The sequence below is a fragment of the Varroa destructor genome, unplaced genomic scaffold (genome assembly GCF_002443255.2).
Source record: "Varroa destructor unplaced genomic scaffold, Vdes_3.0 BEIS01000001.1, whole genome shotgun sequence".
Taxonomy (NCBI): domain Eukaryota; kingdom Metazoa; phylum Arthropoda; class Arachnida; order Mesostigmata; family Varroidae; genus Varroa; species Varroa destructor.
Window position 1 is genome coordinate 20,389,513 of NW_019211454.1, and position 16,614 is coordinate 20,406,126.

At 44.4% G+C, this 16,614-nt stretch overlaps 1 protein-coding gene across 3 annotated transcripts in view; it reads right to left on the reverse strand.

Annotated features, from left to right (window-relative positions):
- The window catches only part of LOC147758361 (uncharacterized), a 26,335-nt gene continuing 9,721 nt past the window's right edge, over positions 1-16,614 (reverse strand). Inside the window, exon 2 of one of the 3 annotated variants that reach the window (XM_086977024.1) lies at positions 1-5,244. In XM_086977024.1, the coding sequence (XP_086833150.1) occupies positions 4,996-5,244 (249 nt within the window). In that variant the 3' untranslated portion in view covers positions 1-4,995. Of the gene's footprint in view, positions 5,245-10,442; positions 10,916-16,614 lie in introns of those variants that run through there. The other 2 variants (XR_015318762.1, XR_015318763.1) reach the window with 2 other exon arrangements.

Below are 16,614 nucleotides of genomic sequence, written 5' to 3' on the forward strand. Positions count from 1 at the left end.
TTAAGGAGGCACAAACTTACTTTAATTAACTATTGGTTTGTAGATGGTTTATGGCATACATTTTCCTATTGTCCGGTAGTGGACTAGTCCGTGAAGTCAGCCAGCGCCCAGAATACATAGCGTCGAACCCTTTAGAAAATCCTCATAACTGACCGGGATTACGAGAATACGGACGGCACAGTGGATGCAAAAGTAGCTGACGTTGCAAGAAGTTTCCTCTGCATCTGCCCCGCAAATACCTCGAGGCTTAGGTGCTTTGAACGCTTACATTTCTTAAATAAGATGCGTCTGCGAGCGTGCTATTGAGGGCAGCCGATTTGCAGAACTTAACAGTCTGATCATAACACGATACCGTTGCGTATGGGGTAAACGCTAGGCGCATCCAAAGCCTTATTGGACCATTATAGCAAGGCCCAGTAGAATTCCGCCGCTAGGTCCTTGAACGACCGGATCGTAGGTACCGGAAAGACCACCGATCTGTGTACTTGTGTTCCATAATGCGGTGCTGAGGTTTCTGTGACAGCGTTTTTTTTTCAGTTAGCTAGATATCTGATTACGGTACACTCAAATAAAGACCACAGAAGAACTCGTGGTATCTTGCTAGCGAGCTAACGGTCTTAGCGAAAAAAAGGCCGTGCCTCCCGAAAAACAACACAGTAAGAAACTTGGAGCAGCGGCAGCGCCGACCCACACGAGAGATACAACGTGCTGGCCCTCCATCGCTGCTTCACTACTTTCTCAACTAAGTGGCGAATGAAGTGGGCGGACTGACCGCTAAGATGGGTCTTGGCTGGATAGCTGGGCTCTGGCCAGCTACACGGCGTGCGGCGTCCCAGGGGTTAATAAAGCTATTTATTACATGCCGATAATGGTCAGGCAAATGATGGCGAGCTGCGCACTGTTGATGAAGGTTAGCGTGTCTATGGATAATATATCTGCAACATCATTCGCCATCGTATATACCTATATAGTTTTGCCTGGGACATTGAGTTTAGACAATCCGGCTTCGATGGCATCCACAGAATCGAGGAGCAGATTAGCGTTGTTGGCGTCACTACCATGCACAGATGAAACGCGTCAATGAGATCAGTCCCTGTCACGTCGTGCCGTAAAAGTGCAACGTTCGTAGGCTTTTATGTCTATGGCAGCCAATGATGCTAGTTGGCTGGTGGATGGGTATCTGCCTGCCGCCAGGTCGGCGGGATGTGCCAGTGGCCGATACTCCTAAAACACGAATACGGAAACAGGAAGGTAGGTAAGGAAAGGAGCGTTGGGTCCTCACTGAGCTTTAAGGTAACATAGCTATCTCAACAAGGACACACCCACACTATATGGTTGTGGATTCAGTTGGGTAAAACTTGCCATGGGTAGCTTGCTACTGTTGCTACCGCCGCAACGCCAGCGCTCGTTTCCAGTGCCGTCTTACTATGGCCACGACTGCTAGCACCTGTTACAAGCCAGAGCACGCTGGCTGAAAGCTGACTGCACACTTTCGGGCAGAGGCAGAGCAGGTAAGCGGGCGGACGTCGATGAACGTGCGGCGAATGACTTCTTCTTCTACTCTTCTTATTCCGTTGCCCTGTACATGCAGGTTTCCCCGCTGTCCTTTCCGAGGACGACTTTGCAACTCAGCAACCTACCGTTATACCGTCGCACGTCCACCGGTCCCGACAATAGTAGGTCCATCCGCTTGCAAAAGCGTACCTCCAATTCCGCATGACTAAATACCACGTTTTTGAACTTCCCTTTGCAGTAGGGCTTACGATCTTGATAGGAGTTCCTTCCGTCTGATCTCTGAGCTTAGGATAGACAATTTACGTTCGTGATGGACATAAGAACATGCAGAATACATGTGCCAGCGAAATACAGTACATCATGATGCTAGATATTGCTAATGCCAAACGTGACATGATTTTTTCTATTGTACCGGAAAAAACAGTTTCACCAAATTCGGTTTCGATGTATGACTTTTAGCATATACGCGGACAGTTGCGTCCTCAAACAGCAGTAAAGAGTTATAAATTTCAGTCATATTCTTCGTTGCTAACCAGTTTCGTATAGACGCTGTGTACGAATAGAAAATCTACTAGGAGGCGGTGGTATCTGCCCAAAATCTTAATTCGTAAGCTCGATGCTGCTGCCGCAATACGAGCGCACATAGTCAAAATTATAAGCCAGTGTCAAAAATATAATACATTGACATATAAATAGATTTCAAATAATCGGAAGCCACCATGGATCTGTCTATTTGCGTGTCTCCGTCAGACATATACTCCCTACTATATTCTGATACATTCTTGTTATTTAGTTTATTAAAAAAAAAACGTTTGACAGAACTAAGCTCTCCTAGATACAAACCTATGGCAGGGACAACAATCGCTCAACACCGCTATCTCAAATAAACCAATCGAAGAATGCAAAGGCTGTTGCCTGACCCGATACCTGAGTCCATGTCCTAAGAGTACATGCAAACAGCTCGCTAGTTTCTGTCCATTCAAGGAAAGAGAGCAAGCTCTCGTATCTCATGCTACCGAAAGTTAGCGTGTTGCAGGAAGTAAGTAGTGATTTTTAAGCTTTGGGGGGTGCAAAAAGTGACAGTGTGAGGAAGAGTTTCTAGGGCTGGATGTGCGCCAAATGGGCTAAAGTGAAAATTAATCTACTAAGTTGCTAAACAATGACAAACTTGAAAGATATGCGGGAAAGGATGTGGCCCTTGCTTGACGGGACTCGTCCGAATAGTGAACGGCAGAGAATGAGGTTAATGAGCTAATATGGCTAAGAGTGATAGAAAAGGTTGGAAATCGATCTGAACTATCCTGGACTAGCTGTCCGACAGCTCAGCGACGATCACCCAAACAAATCCTAAAGCATATTCATAAAATTTCTTTAGGGCAAAGCCACAGTCTGTGACCAGCCAGTATGTGATCAGGCCTGTGCAAAAGAAGCTGCTAGTGGCGTCAACTATAATGCCCAAGCAATGAATTGAATCCAAAGCTGCCTTTATTGCACCGATGGAAGTAGGATATTAATACATTTCTAATATTTCAGCAACGCTGCATAGCAACCATTGATGGCAACTACTCGGTATATACCGGATATACTCGGTATATAATGTTCACAGTTATTGTAACCACAATATTTGAATTTAGGAATGAAAATAAGGTTAGATAATACGTTCAAGCCGCCTCTCACGAATGATCTTAGTAGGTTTTTTGTCTACACCGGTACCATGTGTCGTCTGAAGCTAACCACTTAAATAACCTTGAAGGTCTTTCCAGTAGACTTAACTGAGGTTTTTAGATGATTACACCGTGATAATTGAAGTGGAAAATGTGCGAGCATTTTGCTTGCTAATCTAGTTTTGGCATCACAAGTCTACGCGGTAGGATTGTAAAGAATAGAATTTTAATTTTTTAGCAACTGAAGTAATTTTTTTACGGTACCGTTCATTTTAAACAATCTTCTTGTTCTGCCGGTGTCTTGCGGCCGGTTCACACACTAGCAGTTATATACATTCGGCTTACGTAGCCTGACGTAGACGTTATTGAAGCACGCAAGTTAGTCGATTCGTTAACTTCTCGTTTAAGCGGGACAGATCGTAAAGCTTTCGTTGCATCATACGTACGCTGTCCCATTTCGCAAACAAACGAGAAGTCGCCGAAACAAAGTGGGGCAAAGTGACTTGCGGCACTGGTGCCATTCACCTTGTAACTTCCTGCTGCGAGTGAACCTAGAGAGGATCGAAGTTAATAAGCAGAGTATCCATCTGAGTTTTCCACATTAGAGATCGCATTGAATGATGATCCGCCTCCATGCGACTGGTGGGGCACGCTGCTGCTGCCGCAAATAAGGAAGGAAATCGTCGGAAGCCGAAGAGCGCCGCGAGTGGCGTTGGGTTATTTTGCGTCGAAAAATGCTCGCTGTCTTCAGGCAGACATAGAAGAAAGGCTGGCTGCTGCTCGTAGAAGCCTGTCTGGCTTCTCAGGACTTCGTACTATGACCGATCTCGCTGTGACTACTGAACTTGCTACCCGGTCGCCTTGGCCATAGGATCTCGAGCTAATACCCCCTATTTTTTTTCTTACACTAGCCTATAACTTGATCTGCGACAATTTGCTCCATGAAATACAACGTATTGCAATAGTTGCTATTGCTGAACACACGGAAATAATTATGCGAAGTTATCCTTGCATGTCATGCGAGGCCAAAATAAATGGGCAAAGTATTAGTTGTATGAAGAGTCCTACAGGCCTGTTAAGTAACGTACTGCTATGCAAGGTATTATATGTACCAAATGTCGCTTCAAGTATAAGAACCTTGCTTTCCCAGCATAAGACTAACAAATGTTCAAACGCGCTTTTCCATTAGAGGACCATACAGAGCCGCATACACATTTCTCGCTGCCTTTAATTACTAAGGATGCCGTCTTGTCGTTTGCCAAATAACAAACACGCATCCAGCGACAGCCGAGTCAGCCGCAGGCAGGAAGACTGCTACGTGGTCCGTACTCATCTTCCCACAGCTTTCGAAGGTAACGCGACTTGCAGAGCAAGTAGCCGCCTATTCGATGGGGCGTCATCGTAGCTTCTGCGGCTGTTGCTGTCACCGGCGCAGAAAACAAGATGACAAGTAAAAGGAAGACGTTCGATAAATCTTCGGATGCTACAAATTGCGATCAGCGTTCCCGCCTTTTTGCCGATGCCCCTCACCCACTGGCAGGCCTGCTTATGCTGTCTTCAGTAATTCTCAACGTTGAGAGTAAACGGGTGGCTTTTGTGGGCCGTTGCAAGCGCCGGGACCTCTCGCGTTGGCCCTTGATAGTACTTCCCTCTTACTGCAAATCATTCCCCTTTTTCTTCTGCACGTCCATGCCAGCCGCAAGCGCACTGCTACGAGGTTTCTAGAGCGTATTACTGCTGCTTTCTGACAGTCGGTAGTATTGGTCCTAAGTATCATACTGAAAGTAAGGGTCGTCCCGTCTTGCCAACGTGGCACCTACAAGTACTCCTGAAGTTTGCCGACGATCTCCCGGTAAAGGCAGCTATGCCGCCACGTGAGAAGGCACGCTTTTCTCGTTTTTTGCACAGCGTCATCGAGTGCGGACCTTGAGAGTCCACATGCTTGGATCAAACGGGATTGGCTCGTCACAGTGTACATTGTGGTCAGTAGCGGCAAGAACGGACATGTGGCACGATTGGGAACGGTATGAGGGTTAACGAATGAGTACCAAGAACGGAGGATGGGCTGGAATGGTAAAGGATAAAAACAGCAACGGCAAAACGCAATAAAGCACTAATGGGTTAGTTTTTCGCTTGACATTTAGTTTACCATCACGAACCACCGATGGTGTTTGACGAATTAATCTAATTCAGCTTATTCCATGTTTAGCATCCATCACAAATTTGTTAATGCGGAAACAGTTTGTGGCGACAACTTCCGACGTTGACGTCGCCTATCATCTGGTACTACACACAGCAAAAGAATGCATATACTAGAACTGTTTCCTATTGCTGAACGGGATTGCACGAGAAAGGTACCGCCATGGCCAGTAGAACTGTCCGTGCGTTGACGCTCACTTTATCCAATAAAGATTCACGTTCGATATGGCTGGCTTAGTCGGGTATAGTAAGATGACGCGTTCTCTTTCGACTTGACGAAAAAGCTATTATATTAGGATTATTGCACTTAGTTTATCTGCGCTTCTCTAACCTTGCGTCTGCTGCCTTTCGAGTTTTGCCACTCTTCTTTTCATAGCCAGCGGTCGTGCAACCGATGGTGCGTACGTGCCGCACATGTTGAACAGACCTGAATGGCCAGCCACGTCTAAGTAAGGAAACTAAAGACAAACATCCACTGTGCGAGCGGAAACTTGTAGATTCTTTGCCGGGTAAGCTCTGTGGCATTTTTGTAACACAGACGACCCAGTTGCTTTTCCATTGCGTTGCTTTTCAGTAGATGCAGATTGATATTATTGTCAACATCTATTTACGGGAACTGCCGGTTAGCTTGTCAGGATGCATCTATTGAATTCAGTCCACCTCAATGAAATTTAAAAGTTTAGTATGTGATTTTAATGCCAAATATAACGGACCCGACCTTGCGTCCTGGAACTGTCAGCCCTATACGAACAGATTTACCTTAGAACGTCAAATAGTTCAAATAGAGAAAACTCCTGAAAACACTACGCCTCAATACCAACCTTTTCTATAATAATAAGCGGCATTATTCTCTTTAAAACGAACCACTGTGTGCCCTCAAAGGAGACACGGACTCCTCGCGATATAAACGCGACGAAACGGGTTGAAGCTCTTAACGCAGTTAGGATGGCTAACGTGCGAATAAACAGCCTCTGTGGTAAGCAGCTCATCCTAAAGCTTGCGCTGCAATTTTTTGTAGGAACATGAAAATACATTCATGCATGTAGCATATCCATTAGGTCTCTTTCAGGTAGAGAGACGAAAGCTGTCGACCTTACATGTATATATATACATCTATGCTATGAACGGATAGGCAACGTTGGTAGCAACCATAGGTTATATACCCGCTATCGTTCGTGATACGAGCCTAAGCACTTCAATAACTGTTCGCAGGATCGTTAGAGTTTTTGTTAGCTACACTTGGCTCTACAGATTACACCATTCTTTGCCCTTTTTGATCAGATGCTTTGTCGTCTTATGGCCCGCCGACCGTCTGCAAATGACTAGCAAAGTGATTGTGTATCGTCGCCATAGTTATCGCTTTAGTTTATAAGCTAGAAGCACCCACAATGGCTGATGAAACATCACACATTTGCCTTGGCTTCCGGTCAAGCCATTTCCGTATGCTTGATTTTGGTAGCAAGTGTGTACCAAAGCGTCAATGCTAAAGGAGCTCATAGCAGGGCCAAAGAACTAAAGGACAGGAAATTAGCGCATTGTTGTTAAATATAATTTTGTATTTGTTGTAAATGGCCATCCGTTCTTTATGTGAAAGGACTTGTCTATAATAGGTCTATCGTAAGTGTCGCAATAAAGTGCAGTCTACAAATCCTTTCGAACCCACTCACTTAATATATGTCAACCCGCTCTCTGGACTGCCCGCCTTTGCGGCGATGAGCGAAGTAAGTAGAGATCTGCACACGGAGTAATCGACTGACGCCAGCGAAACACCCTTCGCGACCCCTAATATAAGTTTTCCCGTGCTCAACAAGCCTTTATTCTGTAGCGGTGTGTACATTGATGACACTGTGCTCGCTGTCCACTGATGTATGCAGAGCACACTTGGCTAGCCTTCATGCACCAATGAATCAGATGCAAAAATGCCTGGACCTTCATTTATGGATGCGCCTCCCTATAATAATGGAGGAGCAGATGTTGACAGGACATACGGTGTGTACGGAGTCGAAGTGGCGAGAAGCCGCAAGTCGTTCTAAACACTTGAATAGAATAGAGCGGGAGGAGTTTATTCGAAAATGAGTAGCGGCAGCAGTAGCGGCAGTAACTGAAATGGAATTGCAGTATATGTAAGAAATGTGAGCATAGCGATGTAAGCGAACGCAGTTAACTATCAGCATCCAGCCTGCCTGGCGGCTGTCTGCCGGATCAGTCAAGTCTAGCGGAAACAAGTTTATTCCTGTGGCTACTGCTTAACTGCAGACAGAAGCAAGCGTACAAACCTGCACGTGAGCCGCTTAACCGTGCCTAAGCCGCTATTTGTTGTTTAAGAATACTCTTGAAAATTGAACTATTGTTATTGATAACCTTTATTAGCAGTTATATCAGAGTTATATACCGGTAGCACTTCGGTAGAGAAGGTCAGTCGGAGCTGGTACTTGTGTACCATGGAACTATGGTAATAAACCTAAAGTTTTCTTATGTTTTGTTTTAGCGTCTACACATACGAATTATACAACATGAAAAATTAAACCTTGCTCTTTCAAGTACCAGTACTGTACTACATTATAAGTACCATTCACAGTGGAAAAAAAATTAGCTACGTAGCCAGATCTGAGGTTAGGTTGCAAATGCACTTCCAGCAATGGGTAGGCACCCTATATAAGGTCTTACCCAAATATTCGTAAGTGAATAATGAGCCTGTGAGCGGGATAAGTGGGCGCAGAGTTCGTCAAAACATGCTTAACCTACTGGAACTAGTTTTGTTTCATAACCGACCGCATTATCTATGAACTGGTACGAGGTATCCTCGGATATCGAGTTTTTGATCAATGGTCAACTGACAGTAATAAAACTGCCAATTATTAATTCAGTTTTCCGTTCTAAGAGCATTTCCAAGCTTTCGTTATCCTTCATACACACTCATCAACATTCGCGACTTTTCCCGCTGAAGCAACCTGCCGCCAGCCGAGAACATTCTTAGTCCTAGTATTCTTGTCCTTAATTATAATGTAGACGGTTCCACCTTTTTGAGTTTGCTACTGCTACGATAAACACACGACGAAAAGAAGACGGCAACCTCAAACATTTGATCGAGAAAGGATGGCCAAACGAAGCAAGGTATTGGTCCACCCAAAGGAGGGGGGTGAATAAGAGCGAGCGAATGTTGAACAGTCTGTAGAAATATCTGCAGGTCCGCGATACCTCCTGATCTTTCTTTGGTGTCCCGCACAAACGTCCGACTTTACGGGGCTTCTTCAACGAACATGACTGACGTCATTCTAAAGAATCGATTTCCGACGACCACTGATTGTTGATTGTGGGGTGTCGGGGGCAGCTAGCTGATGGACGTTAATTCGACCATCCTTAAAGAACAACGAAAAATAAAAACTGAACAGGGCTGTACTAACTACTTGCATATTACCTCTACACGCTAGTCAATTAGACGAATTTCGTATCCAAGGTGCGGGGGTCGGGAATCCAGTCGTGATAATGCTCCTTCACGCACCGTAACACACTACTGCCCTCGGTTATCTCCGCCTGCGTAGATGAATACACTCCAGTCTAGTAACCCTACTGTGCATGAGCTAAATGCTGATCATTACATCTTTCCCTTTCTGAATATTCCGAACGCCCGCTTTCTTGTCTCACACAACCTCGACGAAATGTTGAAGGCCATTGCTACTAACCAGTCGGTGTCAGGCTACAGTACACAGCATTGTTACAAACCACATACAAGGTTGAAACGATGTGCGGAATGGGCGCGGGACGTCTGGTATAACAGCCTACGCCTGCTACGAACAATTGCTCCCTTACTATGCAAAGCGACAGGGATGTACGTTGAATGAAAAGGCTGAGCTAGCAAGCGAGTAAAAAGTTGGTAAGCTACAGACCGGCCAGACAGCCTCTTTGGTTCTGTCCGTTTCTGCTAAGCTTTGCCAATGTACGCCTGGAGATGACCTTGCAAGCCCAGTCGATGCCGCATTTGTTCGTTCGTGTACATATGTGTATACCACTACACTAGCACCGGCACAAGGAGCGTTCTCGAGTCTGTAGGCACAACGAGAACGGAACACATTCGAGCTGCACTCAACTTTCCTGCCCCTACCAGGCCTTTTTCTGGTGGATACCGCCTTCTCGACACGGGCCCTTAATGAGGCAAAAACAGCTATGTTTGTAACACAGCTGGCTATTGGCTGACGAGGATAGTTTGTGTGTGTGTGTGCCTGTATGCGAGTCTGTGTGTGTGTGTGTACGTGCGTTGGATTAAAGGGAAAACATCCTCCTATGACACGCCTGACCTCCTTTTCTCTCAGTCCTCACAGTTCAACTCTACCAAAGCTGAGCAACATAGGATCTTATTGAGTCAGTTGAATAAGCTGCAAGTTTTACCCTTGTTGAAAGACAGAAAAGATGGATTAGCGAGTGTCTTAACTTCAGTTCAGCCAATTGGGACTCTTCCGAGTTAAGATTCGGTGAGCGTGGCAGAGTCGATAGGCTTGATGAGAAGGCGAAGACAGCTCTGCCAGCTGAGCGGTCTTTGTTCAACTCGCAGCTGTCCAATTCGCGAGCCAGTTCGCTAGTGTTCTGCCCTCAGACTGCTCAAGTATGTTTCATAGGTTTGCCTGAAGCTATCGAGGTTAACAAGTGCAGGGCGCCTCTCTTTAAATGATCTTCGGTGAAGGTTATCTGGGCAAGTCATGGAAGGAATTTAGTTGATTCGTTATCAATATAGTTATCTACATTTTCCGGCTGCTTCCGTTAAACTTCATTAGTATGCAGAGCGCGGGTCCCCGTAAAACGAGAAATAGTGATAGCAATACTAATTTAGGAGCTTCCTTGAGTCCCAGGACCATCCTTTAGAGAAGCCTTCGTTTCAAGCAGGCATACTAACATGACCCATCGAGAGCCTAACATAATCAAGAGGTTAGGTACATCCCCGGCGACGCTTTATCTTAGAGCAGTCAAAATCTAAAGTTAAAGGGTTCTTTCGATTTCGATTACCGCACTACGGGTGTTACCGTTGCAACGAGCAATCGATAAACCGGGAGGCGTTTCAGATTCCTAGCTTTCTGCCCAAGTAGCAATAATCAAACGCTTATCTGTACAACCCTCGAATCCTACAAACTACAAGAGCCTTCATTTACCCATCGGCCAGTATGTTCGTTAATTAAAACGAGTCTGAGTAGCAAATTAGTCAGAGACAGGATTTATTATTTGCGCAAACGCTACGATCTTCACCTAAGATAGCAACCCCGTAAATTATCGTGGAATACTCGGTCAATTCGGAAATTGAAGAAAAGCGTTATAAGGTGGGAGTTTCAGGACGTAAAACTAGGTTTATTAAGTTTTTTTTTTTAGAAATAAAACCGGCCGAACCGCTTTCTTCTTTATAAAAAATAGAAGTTTTTTGCGTTTTGTCTCACCACATTTTGTTGGAACGCTTTCTATAAAATGTTCAGTTTCGAAGGTATGACACGACCCTGTCACCGCGCAATTTTGAAAACACCTAACGCTCGAAGGCAGTCAAATTGTTTGCTCGTCTGAAACAAACGAATGTATAAGAAAAGATGTTAACTTTAGGACGTTAAAGGCACGTAAAAGTCTGACTGGTATGTGGCGTACGGGTAGCAACCGAAAAATCGAGGTACATGTTTAAACGCATGAAAGGGGTTGAGAAGGGAGGACCGAGCTATAGCTGCGGCCTTATGCCGTCTCGTACCCTGCGATTTGTTTTTCCGCGCAAAACGCTTTTTGCTCCGTAATTTTCATCGACGAAGAATTTTTTTCTTTCTGTACTCCTGCTTCTCATATTTCCCATTAGAACGCAATTTTTCAGTGCCAGTGGAGTTAGTGGAGCTTGGACGTTGAAGTATCAGCGCAGCCAAACATGTCTTAAAGGAATGGATAAGATCTAGGTTGAAGTTTTTTTTCTTCTTCAAATGAGTAAAGCAACCTGGTTGAAAGTACTTCTAATCACTATTGACTTGTACAGGCCTTTACAACAATACCTAAATTGTCGATATTTATCTAATGAACGAATAGCAAATTTTTTATCATTAAAAAATAAGTAAGAGATATGGTATTTTTTGCACTTAACAGTAATGCTTTCTTATAAAGGCTAAACCAAGTTTCATTAAGACCGAAAATCAGGTATCCCCTTTGAGAAGTACAGAGTTTGAACGCTGGGTTGACGGAAAGAAAATTCAAGTTGGCTTCATGTCCATGTGGTTTGTCAGCGTATTGTCATTATCGATGATGCTTTCACTTCCACCCTCTTAGAATGACATGATTCATTGAACTTTTAACGGCTCTCTGAAAACCGGCATTTCTAATGCAACATAGTTCGCGAAGTGAAAGGATTTGAGTGTAACAAAACCGGGACGTAGCAGTACACTGCCTAGAGCTATTTTTTGGTCTGACAAGAGCTCGCTTCAGGCTCTACCTTTTGTCAATTTGTAAAATAAAGATTAATGAGCATCTGGTAATTTATAAGCAGGTTTGCAACAACCCAAAGAAAATAGCTGTTTTGCCTTAAATAGGTCGGGCGCGCTACCGGCCTTCTGGTACACATAAGTTAAGAGCTGGTCGTAAAAAGGTCGTTCGATTAATATTTCTATGAATCAGTTTAGTGTGCTTTGGCACATTTTAAACTGAATAAACTAATATAAAATTTACAATAAAGTTATCTCGAAGTGAGTGAAGTAGTTAGCCGCTGGCTAAGATACTTATTTAGAGTACGGACATACAACCATTGGTGCGAGGATTTCAGCGCGTCCCTGCCCCAACTGGCATTGACTTTGCTAGGAATTCCTAATGTGAATTAGCTCACTTTTTTTTCCCGTAGTAAACAACACTCGAATAGAGTGTAGATAAGTCACAACAGAAGTAAAGTTCTAGCTCGATATGGTTTGAGAAGTATATTCACAGATTTCAGCGGCTTTTCATGTGTAAATGGGAGCAGCGTCACTTCGGCGTTTGACGCGTAAGAAGCCGTCGCTTCCATAGCATACTTGCTTTCAGCACGTCAAAAACGCAGTATTTTTGCGATTTATTTATATTATCAATGTTCCCCGCTACATGGGAGAAAACATGAGAGCTGGGTTTCACATGATTTGCTTAATCAAATCTGCGATTCATTCACCCACGCGATGAGCGAGCGAAGGATGCAAACACTCCTTTGGACCATTCTTCTACAACGACATTTGTGTGTCCAGTTCGTAGTATGAGAACATGTGCAAAGTTAAATACGTCCAGTGGTGCCGTGGCCAAATCCTAAAACGCACCTTTCATGAGTCGTTCTCCGTGGAGGTACAAGCAGTGCTCACGTGTGTTGATAGGCTTAAAGCAATTACAGTAACTTATGATTTTTTATATTATCCTTATGTTTTATATATATTATGTCGGCTTCTCAAGTACGCCATTTCGTCGAGTTAAAAACAAGGTAACCGTCTATTCTGATGCTCCACAGAATTCATGATACTGTTAACAGGTATTAAATTCTAATGCCTCATATGACCCATACGTAAAATCTACCGTCAAACACTTTTTAATTCGTTTTCTGAAGAACGTAGTTTACTTAACAGGTCCATGAAATCCTTGGACCACATCTTTACTGCAGTTCACATAGTTATTTTATGTAGAACTTGTAAAAGAGCCGATCTGTAGCGGTCCGAGTCTGGGATTGTTATCTAACCCAGCTTAGCTACTGCCCTATCTGTGAGTCTGGCGACGATGAGTACTCCGTAAGTATCGCCCACAGGAAGACGTGCTCAATAGCATTTCAGGTCGTTGCAGTTTTTTAGTGGACTTGATTCCCCGTCCGCTTTAGACCTTCGAACTTATTAAGGCCGAACGGCTACAGTAGCTGCCGCCGGCCATAAAATCGCACTGAGGACGTTCAGGCTTCTTTTCTTACTACAAGTCACTCCGGCGGGCTCTGCATCGTACGAGTAACCGAAGTGCGCGATAACCAGCTCAAACGTCAAAGAATTCAGTGTAGTAACGCCATGCGCTCGCCCGCGCTCTGCTCTCGTTTTCAGATACTTTCAAATACAATCCACTTCAGCGGCAAAACGAATCAACACAAAAGACGATGTCGCTATTTTAAATAAAAAACGCTGTTAAAGTGTGGCGGAACCATGGGCCGGTTGAAAACGAATATTCTAACGAGTCGGTTATAATTGAACGTGAATGGTGTGTCCTTCATCAAGCCAGCTGAAGGCTGCTATTCCTGCGTCGGTCGACCGGTCGCGCCTCCCCCACTACATCGTCGCTTTTTTTCGTTGTCGTTTACCCTGCCTGTTCCTCGCCTCTGCTAAACGAGCCCTATCTAGTGTGTCGAATGTTTAAAAGCTGGCCATTGCTGAGTTTTTCCTTTTTAACTTCAGTACAGATAGGCGTCCTGTTAAGTCTATCCGGCGGTCGCAAAAATACAGCGAGACCGCGTGCGATTTTTGCTTGAATTAATCTAATTTTGTCTAGAACTCGTCTTCGAAATTTTTTTAGCTGAGAGAAAAACGCACCGTTTCGTGTCTTGCGTATCCCGCTAGTTTCATGGATAGTGAATTGGTGAGTGTTACTTCAACGATCTATAAAATCGTATTTAACCCACTTCCAGTAACCGACCAAATTTTTACTTACTGAACTCTGCTCTTACTGAACTTACTGTTTATGTACTCTCAAATAGAGTAAAGTGGGCTCGTAGCTTGTCAATAATATTTATTGGTACAAATCAGATGTGTATATAGACGATTTTGCGGACATTTTCAAATTGGTTTGATATCAATTTTTAGTGAACGGATACTAAAGGGATAAGGGGAAAAGCCAAGTTACGTGCTCAGCACAAGCCTTTTGAACTTCTGCAGATTCCCAGTCTATTGGACGTTCAATTAGACGTATCAGTTTGCAATAGTATGCATATCTACCTCAATTCTAGAGTATATTCTCTACTTGATGACCTTTATGTTGTAACGCGGTACGAGAGAGCTGAATTTCAAACGAGATATAGTAAAAAAATAGTGAAAGTATACAAGTCAGCAGAAAATTGACACGGTTGCTATTTTGATGCAAAGAGTATCTAATTTGCACGTTGGCTCCACTATAGTGAAGCACAAAAGGCACACATAGACCTTACAAATGACGACATTGTAGCTTCAAGGGTCAAACATTGCCTACTACGGGCCGTCAATGCAGGCATCGTATAGGGCCTTTGGGGAACATTACGTGGAATGCAATGTTTACAGACAGTTATGGTACGAGGCTACATTTTAGCGCACCCAAAGCATTACCTTATAATCAGCTTCCAATTCATGTGCTTCTACACGTGCATGACAAAGCACACAACATCCATGTTCCGCATCCACGGATTTCTTTTTGGAACTAGAGGATACAGAGTGGGTAGGTGTACTCGGAAAAAACGAAAACCACATTATTACGCGAAAAGTAAGAGGTACTTTTTGGATTTTTTAATTGCTAAATATAGTTTCCTGGAGAGAGCCTAACGCGACTGCTCAAAGACCTACACCTCTATCCAACCACGTGATCCATTTTCATACATATACAATACTATTTCATAGATCTTCTGCAGTGTTAACGGTGCTCCTTGGATGCTTCGCTGACACCTTGTGCTACAATCAGACGAAGATGGACGACTTGAGCACGATGCAATGCGCTTAGTAATGTGACTGCGGTGCAACGCAATACAGTGTGCACATCGTCGTCCGAAGGGAACACTGCCGAAGCAAGCAAGGGGAGTGGCACATCAACTGACATGATATGGAAGTGATAGTGGCACCAATAGCTACGGGGTACGAATGGACTGACTAGCTGCGAAGAGATGCCCGCCTGGCATTTTTTGAACCACCGTCCTGAGGCATTCATGGCGCACTGTTACCGCCGTAGTGGTTTGTTTGAGAAAAGGGCACACTGAAAAGAGAACGAACGAGGCGGGAAAGATAAAAGCGAGAACATAGGGATGTGGGGCAAAATGGTCATCACAGTGAGAAACTGTCGAAGGACTACAAATAGTCCAAGAAATTATGAAAGACTGTGAAAGGAAACCACCACCGTACCAAGGGAGCAAATGAATAATTTGCCTGTCCAACGATGAAATCACACCCATTTTTTATCTGCAGGATACGACTGGCGGTAGGACCGTTAGCCTCGGCTGCCTTATCCCCGAACTTGACGTTACTAATGGTTTTGGTCCGTCTTGCTCATGTTCACCCACATTTCCTTTGCTCATCCATTTTATCCAACTGGTCATTCCTAAGCATCAGTACCAGTATGGCAATGGCGGCGACTACGATTCTTTGGTTTGCAGTCGGCAATCATGTATTTATCCCCCATCTCTGTGCCAATAAGTGACCCACAGTGTTGGGATGACTCTTGGATTTGACGTACACATCTCTAACGTTTGTAGTTGGGCACATGAGAGGAAAGCTTCCGGTGACTGGAATTTGTTAAGGCTCAAAGTACGCCCGGGAAAGAAAACAGCCATCACTGTGCAAGTGCTCCCAACCCACTAACTTACGCGTCTGGCATTCTACAATGACGGCACACGGTGGTAAGCACTCCCCTCAGAGGGCTCTGGTCATGGCGAACCCCATGAAATGTCTGAACAGATGAGAGGTCGCTCGAGAGCGTGCATGAGAAGTGGATGCAGTTTATGACAGATAATGATCACTGGACCTCAGAGGCTATTACTTACGCTTGGGATGAGGTAGTTGCCTGATCGTTCGGTGCCGCTTCATTCAGTTCTAACAGCAGAAGGGATCGCTAGACGTTTTAATGCGATGATTGGCACTCCTTTTTGTGTATGACGCTGTCCGGGTTATTAGCAGAGTACCGCATTAAATCTGATGACTTTTTTCTTGACCGAATCTTTTGTTACTGCGCAGTGAGCACCTAACAAGTGCGCTCAAGCAGGCAAATCCGAAAGATTAGGTCTGCCCGCGGTCAGGATTAAACATCATACTTAGGCGTTTGAACTGGTGATTTTCGTGTGCTGTCACTCACCTCTTGTTCATCCTAGACCATGCTATTGATACAGTGATTTTAAAAGGTCCTCGTCAACGTTTGGTGTATGAAAAATTCTCTCTTATGCCACCGCCAATATGAAGTGATTAGTCGATACCCGATGTGATTCCGAGACGCAAATAGGCTTCTTATTTCTTAGCAATTAGGTCACAATTTCTAGGTAAGGCGTTGGGGGTAAAAAGCATTCGATGCTTAAACGCGA